Here is a 16,672-nt window from a genome sequence, read left to right as displayed (position 1 = left end):
TAACAAAAATAATGCATTTGGCCTTTTTGTCTCAATCCCAGGGGAAAACATCTTCCTGATGTAAATCTGAAGGAGGAATGTTTCTGGAGGTTCTCCAACATTTCTTGCTCCTTCACACACATACTTCGATGTCCTTTTGAGAGTCTAAGGGCAATAATCTCAGTCACAGACCTCCCCTGCAACCAGTCCTTCAGCTCAGAGCTGAAGGAAGCTGCGTGGGGCTTGCCTTACTGTAATCAGATAATTGCTTTGCTAGACTGCAAGCTCCTGTGAGGACAGCAGGGTCCAGGACATGGGGAGTTTACAACCAGAGGCCTGAGTTTCAGTCTTGGCTCTGCCACATCTTGCTGTTAATGCTGGGCAAGTTACGGGAGCTCTCTGAGCTTCAGTTTCCTACTCTGTAAAACAGAAATAGTAACAAAGCTCACCCTGCTCAATTTGCAGTTATTCCTGCCTAAGCTTCAGTTTCTTCCATGTGGCATCTCCAAACCTGAGATGAAACTCCTCTGTCCTTCCTGGTTTGGATTGCCCTGGGTTGTCCTTCCTTCACTGAACTGAATTTGTGATAAACTCTGAAGTGTTGCCCAAATGTGAAGGATGCAGTCCCATGATGGAGCACCAAGCTCAGGTTCTGGCCAGTGCCAAGTGAGATGAAGCAGGGAAGCAGCTCAGAATAGAGAAAGAAAACCCATTCCCTCCCTGGTGTCCAGGTGGAAGCAAACTCCACACTAAATTATGTTGCAAATATGCCCCAATGTAGTTTTAGTTTTATTGGCACTGATTTTAATTTACTCTTTAGGCCCCTGATTGCAAGATGAGCTACTGGCTGCTGGCAAGGGGACAACCCTTCATCATTCCATTTTAATTAAGGTTCTTAAGTTTGGAAGAAAGAACGGAGATGCTTTCCCCATCCCCCACCTTCTATTCTCATTCCCAAATTGTAATTAAGGGCCCTACATTAGTGACATACACCTCTTGGTCTGGCACAGCCACAGAAAAGTACCTGGTTTTACTGTTGGAAAATCTTAAGATGCATTTGTTTATTCATTAATTTACTTATCCTTCTACCAGTCCATTTTCTTATTCATTCCTTTGTCAACATTTAATGATGACCTACTATATGCCAGGCCTTCTTCTGGTCCTGTGGATTGAAAAAAAAATAAGCAGTGTAAGATCCCTGCCCTCAAAGAGCCCACATTCTGGAGGGAGATAAAAACAATGGGTTATTATGTCATATGGTAAGTGCCATGAGAGAGATATATACTTTGAATTATGTGAGCACAGAGGAGGCTGTTAACTCAGCCTAGGGATAGAGTAAGGCTTTTTCAATTGAGATTTTTGTACTAGTCAAGACGAATGATATTAGCTTCTATAATAAACAATCCCCAAATTTCAGTGGCTTACTACAGTGAAGATTCACTTCTCTCTCATGTTATAGTCTGATGCAGATTAGGTGACTCTCCTGGCTGTTGTGCTCTAAGTGTTGAGTTGAGGACATAGGCTTCTTTCTTCTTAGGATATCATCATTATTTACATGTAGCTTCCACGCAGAAGGGCAAGAGAGAATGTGGGTGATTGTGTATGAAGAGTTTTATGGGCAGGTCTGGAAGTTTTCGTTATTGCCCACATTTCATTTGATCCCAACCAAATGGCAAGGGGGATAGAAATGTCAGTGAGGAAGAGACGCACGATTCAATAAAAATGTGTTGAAACAGTGAAATTTAACCCTTACCTCATATTCCATGTCCACATACGTTGAAATTGAAACAAAACATCAAAAAATACTCAACAAAACAATAAAATGGAAGCAACAGTGAAATAATTCAGCTAGGAAATCAGAAAAGAAAAGATTGATAAACTGTATCAAAAATCAGCATTTAAAAAATTCTACGTGGAAAAAATGCATCAACAGAAATAAAATAAAGAGACAAATGACAAAAGTATCTTTATCCTACACATAGCAGCTAATTTCTATAATAGCTCCTCTAAATCAATAAGAAATAAAGCAAACAATCTAATTTTTTAAATGGTAAAAGGAAATTAACAGAGTTCTTAGAAAAGAAAATGCAAATTATTTTATTTTTTATTTTTTATTTTTTTTGAGACGGAATTTCACTCCTGTTGCCCAGGCTGGAGTGCAATGCGGTCTCAGCCCACTGCAACCTCTGCCTCCCAGGTTCAAGCAATTCTTCTGCCTCAGCCTCCCAAGTAGCTGGGATTACAGGTGCCCACCACCACGCCTAGCTCATTTGTTTTGTATTTTTAGTAGAGGTGTGGTTTCACCTTGTTGGCCAGGCTGGTCTTGAACCCCTGACCTCAGGTGATCTACCAGCTTTGGCCTCCGAAAGTGCTGGGATTACAGGTGTAAGCCACCGTGCCCAGCCACACGTCGTTTTTAAACCTAGGAAAAGATGCTTAACTATACAGTAAAAGACAATTATATAGTACTAAGAGAAATTCAGATTAAAACTAATCTTAGATATTACTTTTCACCCACCAAATTGGTAAATATCAAAAGTTTGATTCCACCTATGTTGTCAAGGTAATAGGCTAGGAGTGTTCTGGCCCTTCTAAGCTCAGTCTGTCAATATTAATCAGAATTGCAAATGCACATGAGATCCGAAAATTTCACTTCTAGTAATTTATTTTACATACAATTGTATATGTGTGAAATAATGTATATAAAAGTTCATCACTAAGACATTCTTTATAACAGGAAAATATTGGAACTACCTTAAATGTTTATCAATAAGGAACTAGTTAGTTTATATATGGGTGTTACAAAGAATGAGATAATTCTTTATGTAATAAGAAAAAATTGCCTCTGAGATATATTCAGAGAAGATAAGCAGATCTGAATGGTGTGTTTATGTCATTTCTATTTTAAAGGGGTAGATAATAAAAAAAAAGATAAAAATATGAATGGTGTGTTTATGGTGCTACCACTTGTGTGTTTGGAGCAGGGAGTTTGGGTGTGAGAGGAAATATTTACTTGTATATGCACAAACTAGCTTTGGAATGATACATGCAAACCTGATAACATTAGCTACCTCTGGGGAGCAAAACTGGGTGACTGGTAGAAGGAAGATTTTTTTTACTATAAATTATTTTAGTAAATACTTTATTTACTAGGTGATGTGACTTCACTTTAAAGAATCAGGTGTTGGTTCTTTAAAGGGAAGTCACATCAGTTGCCAGGTGTCAGTATGGGACAGTGGAAGCCATATCTGTATGGTTATCGGGAAAATGAAACAAAATTATACTTCTACCCACATAAATTTATACAAATAATTTTTTTAATTTAATTTTTTTAAAAAAATTAAAAGCAAAAGAAAAGCTAGTTTCGAATTCTTGCTTCTTCACTAACTTGCTTGCCATCCTTAAGCAAGCAACCTCCCCACTCGCAGCAGATCTGAGAAAGTTCAGAGAAACTGGTGTCCAAGGCTGTCCATAGCTCTGACATCCAGAGATATAAACTGTAGCTATTCCTTACCCATTTCTTAAATCATCTTCCTACCTCCTCCTTTCCTGTGCAGCTCATCAAAAGCTCAGAGGAAAAGACAGACAATTGAAGAAAATAAAATTGCTAAGATGACTTTTATAGGGCTCCTGTTGAATCACTGTATATTCCACCTCCAAAGCTGAAAATGATGAGTTTAATATCACACAGAGCAGTGTATCTTGTATCTCCCAAAAGACAGCTTATGCTACCCAGAGAACTGGGAGCTTGGCAAGACATAATTTTTTACTCCAACTCTGAGGCAAATGAAATGACAGTCATTGAGCCCACATTCTAGAAGCAACATGGTTTTCATTTGGTTTTAACTTCATTTGAAAGCATCCCAAGGAGGGAGAATCCTTCTAAATGTGCACTTTTCTTTTTTCCCAGGACTATATGCTAGAAAGGGGACAGAGAGCTGGCCAGGTTTTGCCTTGGCTGTTTCTAGTGTGGGCCATTGATGACAATAAGTTAATTGTGCAAGGGGGCAGGGGGCCTGAGTGTCGGTCCCAGTTATTCCTTGAGCTTGGGCACGTTCCCTCCCCATGTGCGTCTTCCGTTATTCTCAGAAAGAATTAATGGATATAATGGGCTGATACATATATATAGGAAGGGAAGGTTGGATTTGAGGGCCATCGAAGATCTAATGGCCTAAAAATTACCCCATTGTCCACATCCCCTGGTTTAGCTAATCCATACAGTATGTGGAGCAATCTCTCTGGGATTGTTTGTTCAATCATTCTGCATGTGGTTACTGAGCATCCTTTACTTATCAGCACTGGGCTCTTTATAGACAATCCTCCTACCTTCAAGGGAGGTTAAGAAATAATATCATATCAATCAAGAAAGTGCCTTAAATCTGTGTAAATAAAGAGCAGAGGTAGACTAGCCAATGCCATCTTTACAGACCGCAAAGGGATTTTCCTTCATGCATTATTTATATACTATTGTGGAGTAGACATGGCATCATGACACAAGGTTAACTAAAAGAGTTCACTAAGACTTCATGTGTAAAGTTCCAACAATGGTGTCTGGCATGCATTATATATATGGTAAAAGACAATAATTATTATTTTTTATTTATATCACGACATCATTAAGCAATATGGTAATTATCATTGCTGTGTGTGATTCCCACTATAGTGCTCTGAGGTTTGAATTAAAATACCCATTTTTCAGATAAGAAAGCTGAGGTTCAAAGTGGGGACATGATTTATACCAAGCGTCCCAGCTAGAAATGGCCAAGTTGGGGCAAAACTGCAACCAGGACCACAGTAAATACAATTGTGTTACCTGGAAGGTATTTCTCATTAATCAGAGAAATAAATTCCACGAATGTCTAGTCATGAATGTGTTAGCTGTTCTGAGTAAGTAACATCATGACTTAACCCAACGAAAATTTCACTTTTTCTGAAGACTTCTTAAAAGGGATGCTAATAGTAGTGATTTCAGGCCCTGGGGGAAAACCATGTTAAAAGTGAGGAGAAATTGATCCTCACCTGTCTCAACCCCTCCCCTCACATTGCAAATGGCTGCTAAATCTGCTGACACACAGGGTCTTGATGCGTGTGTATATGTTTGTGGTGTGTGTGTGGGGTGTGTGGGGATGTGTATGTGTGTGTGTGTGGTGTAGTGTTTGGTCCCTTTAAGGCAAGCTCTATGGCCCATACATCTCATTTGTTATCCTTTCTCTCAACAGAAAACAAGCCTGGAGTTTTATATTGACATCCACGCCCACTCCACCATGATGAATGGCTTCATGTACGGCAACATCTTTGAGGATGAGGAACGGTTCCAGAGGCAGGCCATTTTTCCCAAGCTCCTCTGCCAGAATGCTGAGGACTTCTCCTATGTAAGCCAGGAGTTCTCTCTCAGCCAGCCCCAAGCCCCTAGACCACACTTCCTGTCTTCCTTCTCACTCAGTTCAGTTTGCTTTAAGCTCCACGGGACACCCTAGTCTGTGCCAAGTCTTGTGTGGGTGATGAAGACAGAGGTAAACAAGATATGCCCATGTCCTCAAGCTGTCCATCACCAGTCAGGGAGGGAGACTCTTAGAGAAGGTAGCATTTTAGTTGGCCGATAAGCTGGCATGTGTTTTTGTTTCTGGGCTTTTGTTTTGTTTTGAGATAAGATCTTGCTCAGTCAGCCAGGCCAGAGTGTGGTGGTATGATCATGGCTCACTCAGCCTCCATCTCCCAGGATCAATCCTCCTACCTCAGCCCTCTAAGTAGCTGGGGCTACTGGCTAATCTTTAAAAATTATTTATTTATGACCAGGCACAGTGCCTTACACTTGTAATCCCAGTACTTTGGGAGGCTGAGGCGGGCAAATCACGAGGTCAGGAGTTTGAGACCGGCCTGACCAACATGGTGAAACCCCATCTCTATGAAAAATACAAAAATTAGCTGGCAGGGTGGTGCGTGCCTGTAATCCTAGCTACTCAGGAGGCTGAGGCAGGAGAATCGCTTGAATCTGGGAGGTGGAAGTTGCAGTGGGCCGAGATTGTGCCTCGGCACTTCAGCCTGGGCGACAGAGCAAGACCCCGTTTCTCTCTCTATATATATACATTTATTTATTTAGTTGAGACAGGGTTTCTCTCTGTTGTCCAGGCTGGTTTCAAACTCCTAGGTTCAAGAGATCCACCTGATTCAGCTTCCCAAAGTGCTGGGATTACAGGCATACTGTTCCCAGCCTTGATTAATGGAGTCTACTCCAGCTTTAACAAGAAAAGGAAACTCACTGAGCACCTACCACGTGCCGGACCTTGCCTCAGGGTCTGCTTTTACCAATCCCAGCTCTTTTCGTATGAGCACAACAAATCTGCTAACAGGGGTTATATGCCCACCATTCTTTTCTCCATGACTCCTTCTCATCCTCAATTTTTTTGTAATTGCTTGGTGATAATTTCTATCCTGCCTGCATCATAGCTTCCTGGGAGGGCAAATGCAGTTTTTGATATAAAAGTTCTTTGCAGACAGTAAAGACCTGAACAAACTCCAGAGATGGTTGCTGTTACTACCCACCTCTCATGCTGAGGACTGGAGAGGCTGTGGGTTGGGAAAATCACACAGCAAAAGCAATACTGGAAAAGGGCAGGAAGAGAAGAGGAGGAGGGGATCAGCATGTGGTGTAGGGGGAGAGCTTTTGCACATTTTCCTTTGTTTTGATACTAAATCTCTGTGGCCCGTTATTTCCATGTGGCCAGAGGGGCAGAGGCCCACAAATTTTTGAAGTTGATGAGCTGAAAACTCACCTGCCCATTGCTTCAGGCCAGGACCTTAGTGGAGATGATGAATTTCTCTGTGGTAAGATGCATTCTGAATCCCAGAACTTTTGAATGTCAAACTAGGAAAGGAACTGGCAGATTATTTAGTCCAGTCCCCTCTTTACACCTAAGAGTAAAGAGTAGCCCCAGAAGAGATGAGTATCCAGTATAAGGCCACCCAGCATTTAATGATAGAATCAAAGCAGGTGGCTCCCCATTTGCAGCTGTGGGACAGAAACAGCCATGCCTTTTTCTGTAAGAATCTCTATAGGATGGCCCTGTCTATTTGAGGCCACTGCAGTTTCAGAGAAGAGAGTAGCCTCCTTAGTCCCAGTTCCCTGGAAGGCTGGGTCATAGGCCTCAGAGACCTTCCTCACACAGGTGAGGTTTCCAGGGACTACAAAAGGGGCACAGTCTGGGAGCCTTATTACTGGGCTTGCCTGATGATGTTTCTGCACTGCAGCCTCCTTAAGAAGGGGAGTCAAGGTCATCTGTCCTAGTCCAATCGCTGTCCTCTTCTCCCTTCCCTTCCCTTTTCCCTCCCCTCCCCTCCCCTCCCCTCCCCTCCCCTCCCCTCCACTCCCCTCTGTGCCCAACTCTAAAACAGGAGAGTTGAAGTTCACTACTTGGATTTCAAAGGTCTTTCATCTCTAACAGTCTATGATTTTCTGATTTTTCCTTTACTTCAAAATACACACACACACACACACACACACACACACACACTTCTTTGTTTCTTTCACAGTTTTTCTGTGTCTTTCTTGTATTGCTGTTTACTTCATCTCTTTTCCTTTTTCCTTTATCTCCTACTGAATAAGAGAATTCTTGTTAAAACCATATTCTGTTCATTTACTTAAATTTCCATGGGTTAGCATAGAATGCCCTTTTACCTTCAAGTGAACTGACCCTCACAACTCTGTGGAAGAGATATTATTGTCACGTCCACGTTACAAATGAAGAAACTGAGGCTAAGACAAATAAGTCAACTTGCCTGATATCACGCAATCAGTGGGTAGTAGAGCATGTCTTTAAACAGACGACTTGAGACTGATGTGCTTGTTCATTTCTCTCTCTATCCACTGTGATGGGTGCTGTCACAACTTAGTGAGGAAGCAGCCATGATCCCTACACTCTAGTGATTCTGGTCGTGAATCAGCTATCCCTAAGGGAAGCAGAGTCTTTGGGAGTCTGGAATCACTTAGTTCTGGATTCAGATTTGTTTTTTTATCACTTACTTGCTCTGCCTCTATGAGTCTCAGTTTCCTGATCTGTAGAGAGACAAAATGTGAACACCTATTTCAAGTGGTTATTTTGAAGCCTAAATGAGACACTGCATGGGAATCAATATTATAAAGTTGAAAGCACTGCCCACATTTTAAGTTTGTTTTTTTTTTTTTTTACATTTTTTTCTTTTTAAAGAATAGAGACATGGTCTTACTATGTTGCCTAGGCTGAATTCAAACTCCTGGGCTCAAGCAATCCTTCTGCCTCAGCCTCCCAAGAAGCTGGAACTACAGGCGCACGCCACCATGCCAAGCTCCAAATGTTAGTTCTGATTATCATCAAAATGTAGTTGCTTCTTTTTCTCTACTTTTTCCTGCTCCCTGTCTCCATTCATATTTCCACAAATATTCGTTGAATGGCAGTTACTGCACCTCAAGAACTCTGCTTGCAGCTGTCATTAATTATGTTTGTTTATGTAATCAGTCCTCATAATAATCATGTGACAAGGGGCTAATATCCCACTTTTCAGACGGGGAAGCTGAGGGCCAGAGGTGTTGTGAAATTTGCTCACAATCCAATTGCCAGCAGGTGCCCTGATTCTCTCTTCCCGACTTTGTCTTTTACAGTCCAGCACATCCTTTAACCGGGATGCTGTGAAAGCAGGAACTGGCCGTCGCTTCCTCGGTGGACTCCTGGACCACACTTCCTATTGCTACACCCTAGAGGTCTCCTTTTACAGCTACATTGTCAGCGGCACCACAGCGGCTGTGCCCTACACTGAAGAAGCCTGTATCCTTGGCCCGTCTTCACCCAGCCCTGGGCCAGCACCGCTCCAGCCCAGAGTATCCACGTCTGACAGGTCAAGAATTAGGCCCCCAGCTCAGGTAAGGGCTGAGACGCTTGGGTGAGGATGGAGGTGCTGGTTCTGCTGGTGGCGTCTTTGGATTGTCCAGTTTGTTCCAGCCCTTAGTATGACACCCCCACCCCGATTGCCATGCTCCAAATCTTTTCCAGGCCACCAGAACCCATGGCCTGCCCACACCGTACTAATTCCATCTCTCCCCCTCTCCTCTCATGATGCAGTGAGTCTTATGCCGTCTAAGCTCTGCAAGTCTGCAGGCTGGATGACCACCCCTGGGTTGCTGAGGAAGAGCTTGATGATCTTGACTCCTCTAACCCTGAGCATACAAAACCGTATTTTCTCTTTTCATCGTCTGTCTACCTGTCCTCTCCCACTTTCTCTTCCCTTTACTCAGTATTTTCCCTTATACTTATTTTTCTCCCCCATGGTCTCTCTTCTTCTGTACCTCCTCCCTCACCTGTCCTGTGCTTCTCTCTTCTTGCTTCTTTCCCACTCTTTCCCTCCTTTTCGTCCTCTCTCTCACCCATCCCCCGTTCCTCTCTTTCTCTCCTCTTTACCTCTCTTCTGTCTTCCCTAACTTTCCCCCCTCATTCTCTGTGCATCTTTCTGTCTGCCTTCGACAAATTCCTTTTCCTCTTAGTTTCTTCATAAAATTAGTCTGAAAACTCCCAAGCCAGCCATGATGAAATTAGAAGTTATTTTCTAGAGGGATTACATAGTAACTCTAGTTTCCTGAGTGTTAATTTTAATGTCAGGGTCACCGCATCAGAGCTGTAACAGATCGCGGTCGATTCTGCTTTCCTGTATCTTTTGTTTCAGGTTGACTCATGTCTCCTTTCCTAACACTTAGTTTTCTCAGAGAAAGAATTGCAGTGGAGGGAGGAGGAAGGAACTTCAGATGAAACGAACTCTGTATTGATGCAAACTCCCCCTCCCTGGAAGTAGAAGTGTTCTTTTTAGCATTTTTTCAACACCTGGTGAGTGTTTATGGAGTTCCTTTCATACTCTGTGCAGGAAAACTTCTTTTCTGAAAGTGGCATGACTTAGGGCTAGTCCCACCAGCCAAGTGAAACCCAGTGGCTCTGTTTGTATGTATGCGTATGGGGGGGTGGGAGGGGTTATGGTGTCCAGGCAACTTGCCAGAACATGGGAAGCAGGGTGATGACCCTAGAAGGAGGGGCTGGCAGGGGGTAGGCTGGGTGTTAGAGCTGTATTCCAGACCCTGTTGGACATGGAGAGATGATAATTGGAACTGAGAGATCCCTCTCTGCAGTCACCAAGACCGAGTGTCATCTTGCAGTCTGTTTTGATATCCACCTGACTCAGCAAGACCAAGGGCGTAGGCTCTGCTCTGAGGAAGAGGGTCTGTGGGTTCTAAAGTCCTGGCCACCTGTTATGTGCCACACTGCCCTCTCCACGCCCCATACACACATTAGATGTATATGGTCTACGGCTTCTCCAGAATCTGCTAACTCCTATAATACATGCATATGCTTCATTCTACATGGTGCTTGCTTTGCTCTCCCATAATATTATGACAAAGGGACAGAGAGCAGCCTAGAATAAGAGTTAGAGGTTGTGCACCAAAGGGGATTCTGCAGCCCTTATTCATAGTGAGATGAGGGTCCCTCCAGAGGAGGCCTGCGCTTCGTTTGTTGTTGTTTTCTGCTGTCCAATCTGACAGGTTCTCCTACCCTTTCTCAGCACTTCTGACATGCTCTTGTGTTAGAAGAAAATGTGTTTCTTAGTAGAAAGCCCACCCTTGATTTAGGCCCAAGGTTTCCACCCCTCAACAGCTAACCCTCATTTATCAAAAGTAAACACATCATTAGTACATACCAGGAATCATAAAAGGCACCTAGGGTAAAATAGTGAATAAAAAGGCATGGTTCCTGACTCACAGAGCTTTCAGTCCACTTGGGGAGACAGAAAAGGAAAGAGACCATTACAATGTATATGATAAATTCTGTGGTGGAGGAATTCCAGAAGGCTATGGAACATTTTCATTTTACAAGTATATATTGAGTTCCTGCCATAGATCAGGTAAATTTCTAGGCCTAGGGAATGTAGTAGAGAGTATACTAAGGACAAGAAGGTCTTTACATGGGGGGAAAAGAGAACTTACACACAATCCTGGGAGTCAGGGAAGATTTCCCAGCAAAACAGATGTCTAAACTGAGTTTTTAATATAACTAGTCAGACTGGGTTAGGGTATTGTTGAAGGGAGGACACGTTAGACGGAGAGGGGAGGATAGAAGGTGTGGGCAGGAGCTGTAAGTGGTCCCTAAGGCTGAAGGACTTCATACGCAGTGATAAGTCTGAAACAGAAAGCTGTAAGGAGTTTGATCTTGACTGTAGACAATGGAGAGCAATAGAAGGGTTTCTAATGGGGAGGAAAGGCCACTCTGACTGTAGCGGAAAGGACAGATTCGAGGGGACCAATACTGTAGGCAGGGACATGCATTAGGCTGTTATAAAAATCCAGGTGAGAAATAATTCAGGCCAAGACCGGGGTGGTGGCTGTGAAATATTTAGAATATGGAACTGAGAAGAGGAGGTAATTGACTATATGGGAGCGGCAGCAGGGAACAGGAGCTCGTGACTGGAAGCGGTTAGGGTGAAAAGAGAGGCTGTGCACAAGCTGAGCAGGCCATGATGCTGATGGACCCACCCTGCCTGGTTCTGTCCTCCAGAGGATGAGAAGAGGAAACAAATTGCACCAGGGAAGCTCAGGCCAATTCAGTGCATGCAAGGGTGATTTAACTTGGGTTCTGTCTGAAATACTGGTTTAAAAAAACTCTCAGTTCATAACTGAGGGAGACTTCAGGCAGACAGATTGTGATCTTTGTTGGCTGCTGGCTCCGTGTCCCAATCAAAAAAAGAAATTACATGGTCTGGTGGGAAAGGCAATATGGTCTGGGAGAAAATGTCCTCTAGACTAGGAATCAGAAGACCTGGATTCTGATGACAGCACCAACATTATCCCAGACAGCACCCTCCAGCCAGTCCTCTCACCTCTCTGAGGTGAGCTTCCTCACCATTACAAAGGGACCAAGGACCTTCACACATGTCTAACCCCTGCTGTGGGAATTAAATAGACATTCATTAAAAACATAGATATGGTATTATGCAAACAGAACAGACTTTCAATTCAGACATGTCTGGGTTTGAACCTTGGTCTCACCTACTTACTAGATGTGTCTCCTTGGATGAGTTGTGTATCCTCACTGGGCCTCAGATAGTTTCCTGATCTGTAGCAGGAGGACGTAATAATACTTAACCTCACTGAGTTGCAATGAGGTTAAATGAAATAGCTTGTATGAGTGTGCACTGTAAACTAAATATTAAGAGACGTTGGAAAGGTTTATGTGAATGTGAATGAGGATCACTGTTTATGTGAAAGAAGATAGATAGGGCTCTTAGAGCAAGAGATCAGCGGCTGTTGTTAGGGTGTGTAAGGCAAAGGGCATTGGTGGGGTCATCACAGTTGAGAGTCTTGCCTGGACCACAGAACAATGACTGGTTCACACCGTAGGAGATATGCAGTTCCTTGACGGGGTTTCTTGTTTCTGTCATCCAGGGTGCCCCCTTCCTAGAATCATAGAGGCCAGACTAGTTATAGAGGATACTAGATGAGTTTAACATCAGGAAGGCCTGGGGGACTCAGAGAATCCCAAGGGATATTTCACCCAGGTCCAGAATACTGTCCACCTCCCCACAGATCAGAGCATACGTGTCGGTTAGTTCAGTTTTCTCCTTGGAAAAGCACCAGCTAAACGTGACCAAGGTTTTGCTCTCTGACTTCCCTTCTCCACTATATCGGGGAAATAAAGCAAGGGACATGGTTGCTGATGCTTACCTGGCTGTGTGACCTTGGACTGGTTACGTCACCACTCTGAACCTGTTTCCCCAATAGTACTCACTTTGCATGGTTATTGGGAGCATGAAATAAGGCAGTATATCTGCATTCTGCTGGTACTGCCAGGCATCTGCTAGGTTCTCAACAAATGTTCTTGTGTTGACTTTTCTTAGCCCCATGCAGCCTACATGACTTTCTTTCTCTTGGTTGAATCTTTAACTTGACAATCTGGCTTTGAAACTAGCAACTAGGGTTTGAATTCTGACTCCACGTGATTACGAGTGACCTCTAGTGTCCCTTCTCTCAGCCTCTGTGTGTAATACTTCCTACCCATAAGAGTTTTTGGGGAATAAAATTTTGTGTGGACTTGATCACTGTTCTAATTTCTTCCAGCTCTCACATGCTAAGATTTTCCCGATTCTAAAATGTACATTATATAATTCCATGCTTAGATGAGTTGGCACAATAATCCATAAATTATCAATACTCCATATTATCAATAATCCCTAATTTTTTTCTTAAGTGAATTTTAATATTCAGTGATTCCATGAGCGTAAGAGTTTCCAAATTTAATAGGGAAAATCAGTACAAAAGTGTCCTGGGCAGCTGGTCAGGCCAAGACAATAGCTATTTTCCTTCTTTTAGTTTAGGGGTTCTTAACTGAGGGACTTATAGATGTCTTCAACAAAAGCCCATGAACCATCTAAAATGTATGCAAAACTGTGAGTAAATATGCTTAGTTCATTTTTTGGGAGGAAGGCCCATAGCTTTTAACAGAACCTAAAAGAGACATCCTCAGAGGCTTCTGCCCTGGATGGTGACCTCTGAGCCTCTCTCCTGTCCATGTTGGGGCAAAATATGGCGCAGGAGTCAGAGTCCTGGGTGTGAGTCCTCTTTTGCATCTTTCTCACATAATCCCATATTAACCACTCTGAACCTCAGTTTCTTCATCTGTAACATAAGGATGATTATTTACTTCACAGGGTTGGGGTTAGGGCTACATAGGAGAATACATGCAATAAAGCACTGGACATACAGTCTGTGCCATTAAGTATTAGGTCTCTTACCTTTCCTTCCTGTCGTTGGTTGTTTTGTGAAATGATAAATTCCTACGAATTTTGAACCATTCTTCAGGAAACTCTATTTACATTTTACTGGCATGCCAAGTAATAAATATGCTCTGTTCAAATGATTTGAAAAAGAGGGAGAGAAAGGCTAAACTGGGATCATAAAGTAACCCAGAGCTTATATGGCCTTTGTTTATAGTCTGGTTACAAGCCAAGAGGAAATAGCTATTTGACATAATGGATGAGAAAAACATTGGTAACAGAGACCTTGGGTCCTGAGCAGACTGGTTTCCACCCAGGCTTGTAGCTGTGGACACAATGAAATAAGAAAATGCTGGCTCTTAAGGAGACAGATATGGCTGGTGTGGCCAAGAGAAGATGATGAGACATTAAATTCAGTTAATTGGATTCATCTCATTTCAAAACCCATATATGCCTTGCACTGGGTCCTCTGAAACCTACATCAGACATTGAAGTTATTGTTTATTTACTCATCCATCTAACCCAACACATTAGACACTAGAAAGAGACCGATGAATAAAGCATGGTCTCTGCTTTCAAGATGAAGACAGTTTTGAGGGGAGGGAGAAAGGTAAAGAGACAACAGCATCATAGAAGGATAAATGTTCTGACAGAGGGGAACTCTGCTGTTTGGGGAAGCAGTGGGAGTCATCTAACCCAGCGGGGGTGGTACAGGAGGGAGTGGGAAGAAAGGCTTGGTGGAGGAAGAGAAACTAGGGCTCAGACCTCCAGGATGAATGGAATGCAGGGAGGAGAAGGGGTGGAGCAGCATTCCTGGCAGAGGGGAAGTACAGGAGAGAGCCCAGATGCAAGAGAGAGGATGCTACATCCAAAGTATTAGAGGGTAGCTGGGGCTGGGCCAGAAGCAGCAGGTGATTAATAAATATAGGCAGAGCCAGACCATGGGGAGAAAGAGAAAGATTTGTGAAATATGTAACAGATACATTGAACAGGCAGTACTCACAAGGTGCAATTACAAAACAACTTTATTTTTTGTCTCCTATTGGCTTTGTAGATAGATAGATAGAGATTATAGATCTGGAAATATAAAAGCTCTGGCAGGCGCCATGAGTCTCCAATCACTCTCAGGAAATTAAAAGTTCTCTAATTAATTCTAGTCACAAAACAGTCTCAGTTTAGCAATGACTATGTCTGGTCCAATCAAACATCGAACCTCTTCAAAGTAAAAATCCTCCCCATCCTCTAGCTCAGACCCATCTCAAATAGGCTGCTCATGTGACCAAGGGGTTAAGGTCTGGCTGACTACTGTTTCCCTGACTTGGCTTGCCAGCCTTTCCCCTCAATCTGGGTAACAGTAACTGTTCACTCCTCCAAGGGGGAGCAGGTTGAGGGAGAGGAGGAAAAGGACAGGAAAGGTCTTAGGGGACTAGTACTCTTATGAGACAGCAGGGGCAGTCCCTCGAAAGCTTCTTTAGACACACCCTCTTCTGGTGCTGGAGCTCTGTTGATGTGAGCAGAGGTGTCTGCTCAGTTCAGTTGCTGATGGCTCCTTCCTCAGCCTCTGGTGTTGGGGTCACTACTCCCCTCTTCTGGCCCTCTTGTCTGAAGGTGAGCTAAAGATTGCAAAACTGGTTTTCTCAGTTACTTTTGCAAATCCTGCATGGTGCTTTCATACCTCACTCTGAACTGTGATGTCTACAGTCTTGGGATCTCAGCTGAAACTACAATTTTAAAAAGTTCCATTTTAACATGCTCCAATATCTAACAGGCAGGATTGAGAATTCTTGCTGATTGTTTGGATATGGGGTAGAGAAAAGAGTCAAGGAAGATGCCCAGCTTCTTGATTTAAAAACATTATGGGGCTGGGCGTGGTGGCTCACACCTGTAATACCAGCACTTTGGGAGGCAGAGGTGGGTGGATCACTTGAGGTCAGAAGTTCAAGACCAGCCTGGCCAACATGGTGAAACCACATCTCTACTAAAAATACAACAACAACAACAACAACAACAAAATAGCTGGACATGGCGGTGGGGACCTGTAATCCCAGCTACTTGGGAGGCTGAGATAGGAGAATCACTTGCACCCAGAGGGCAGAGGTTGCAGTAAGCAGTGATCAGGCCATTGAACTCCAGGCTAGGCAACAGAAAAAGACTTTGTAAGAAAAAAAAAAAAAGAAAAAGAAAACAATATGATAGATGGTAGGGCCAATTATTTAGCTGCAGACTATTGGAGAAAGGGGTTGGAGAGGGGGATATTTTGAGCTCAGTATGTGATCTATTGAGTATAAGGGGCTTATATGAAATTCAAATGGAAAAGTTTGGTAGGCAGCAGGCTCTATAGGCCTGAAGTTCTGGAGACAGGCCTGGGCTTTGGATAGACTCAACATAGGTTTTCCTGCAAGGTACTATAGTCACAAAGAAGGAAAAGATTTTCTTGGTGTGCACAGTCAAGGTGGGCTTCTGCTTGATGACTTGGTAAAAAGGAAGCTAGACAGAGTTAAGATCTCAGTTCCAGTATGGCCTTTACCCCTTGACTCCTTCATAAAGCTATGTGGCCTTGGTTCAATCACTTCACCTCTCTGGCTAAAGCCTGATACTAGGTGGATATTCAGTGAATGCAAATGGATTGAATGAATGAATGAAGTAGAAGTAGGCCTCACCCAGTATTTGTTAGTCCACTTGGATCAATAATAGGGCAGTGAGTTATGTGGTCTGTGCTGTTCAGAAACGGTATTGGCATCTTTATGTGGTTGGGGGTGTGTGTTGTCTAGATATTTGTTCTTGCCAGAGAGCCTTCACTAAATTTTAGGTGGAGGACAGAAGAGTAGAAAACAGTCAAGTTTCACCTATTGGTTGGCATCTAAAGATACCTAGGTACTCCCTAGTTCTTGTGTGTCATACCCAAGGTCAAAGC

General features: G+C 43.2%; 1 protein-coding gene across 3 annotated transcripts in view; it reads left to right on the top strand.

Moving 5' to 3' along the window:
• The window catches only part of AGBL4 (ATP/GTP binding protein like 4), a 545,910-nt gene that overhangs the window by 450,376 nt on the left and 78,862 nt on the right, over positions 1 to 16,672 (top strand). For all 3 annotated transcript variants that reach the window (XM_032247529.1, XM_032247527.1, XM_032247528.1), the window contains exons 6-7: positions 5,199 to 5,351; positions 8,615 to 8,777. In XM_032247529.1, the coding sequence (XP_032103420.1) occupies positions 5,199 to 5,351; positions 8,615 to 8,777 (316 nt within the window). The remainder of the gene's footprint in view (positions 1 to 5,198; positions 5,352 to 8,614; positions 8,778 to 16,672) is intronic.

The sequence above is a fragment of the Sapajus apella genome, unplaced genomic scaffold, assembly GCF_009761245.1.
Source record: "Sapajus apella isolate SASKATOON/1434 unplaced genomic scaffold, GSC_monkey_1.0 scaffold62, whole genome shotgun sequence".
Lineage (NCBI taxonomy): Eukaryota > Metazoa > Chordata > Mammalia > Primates > Cebidae > Sapajus > Sapajus apella.
This window is presented reverse-complemented; position numbering and strand designations above follow the sequence as displayed.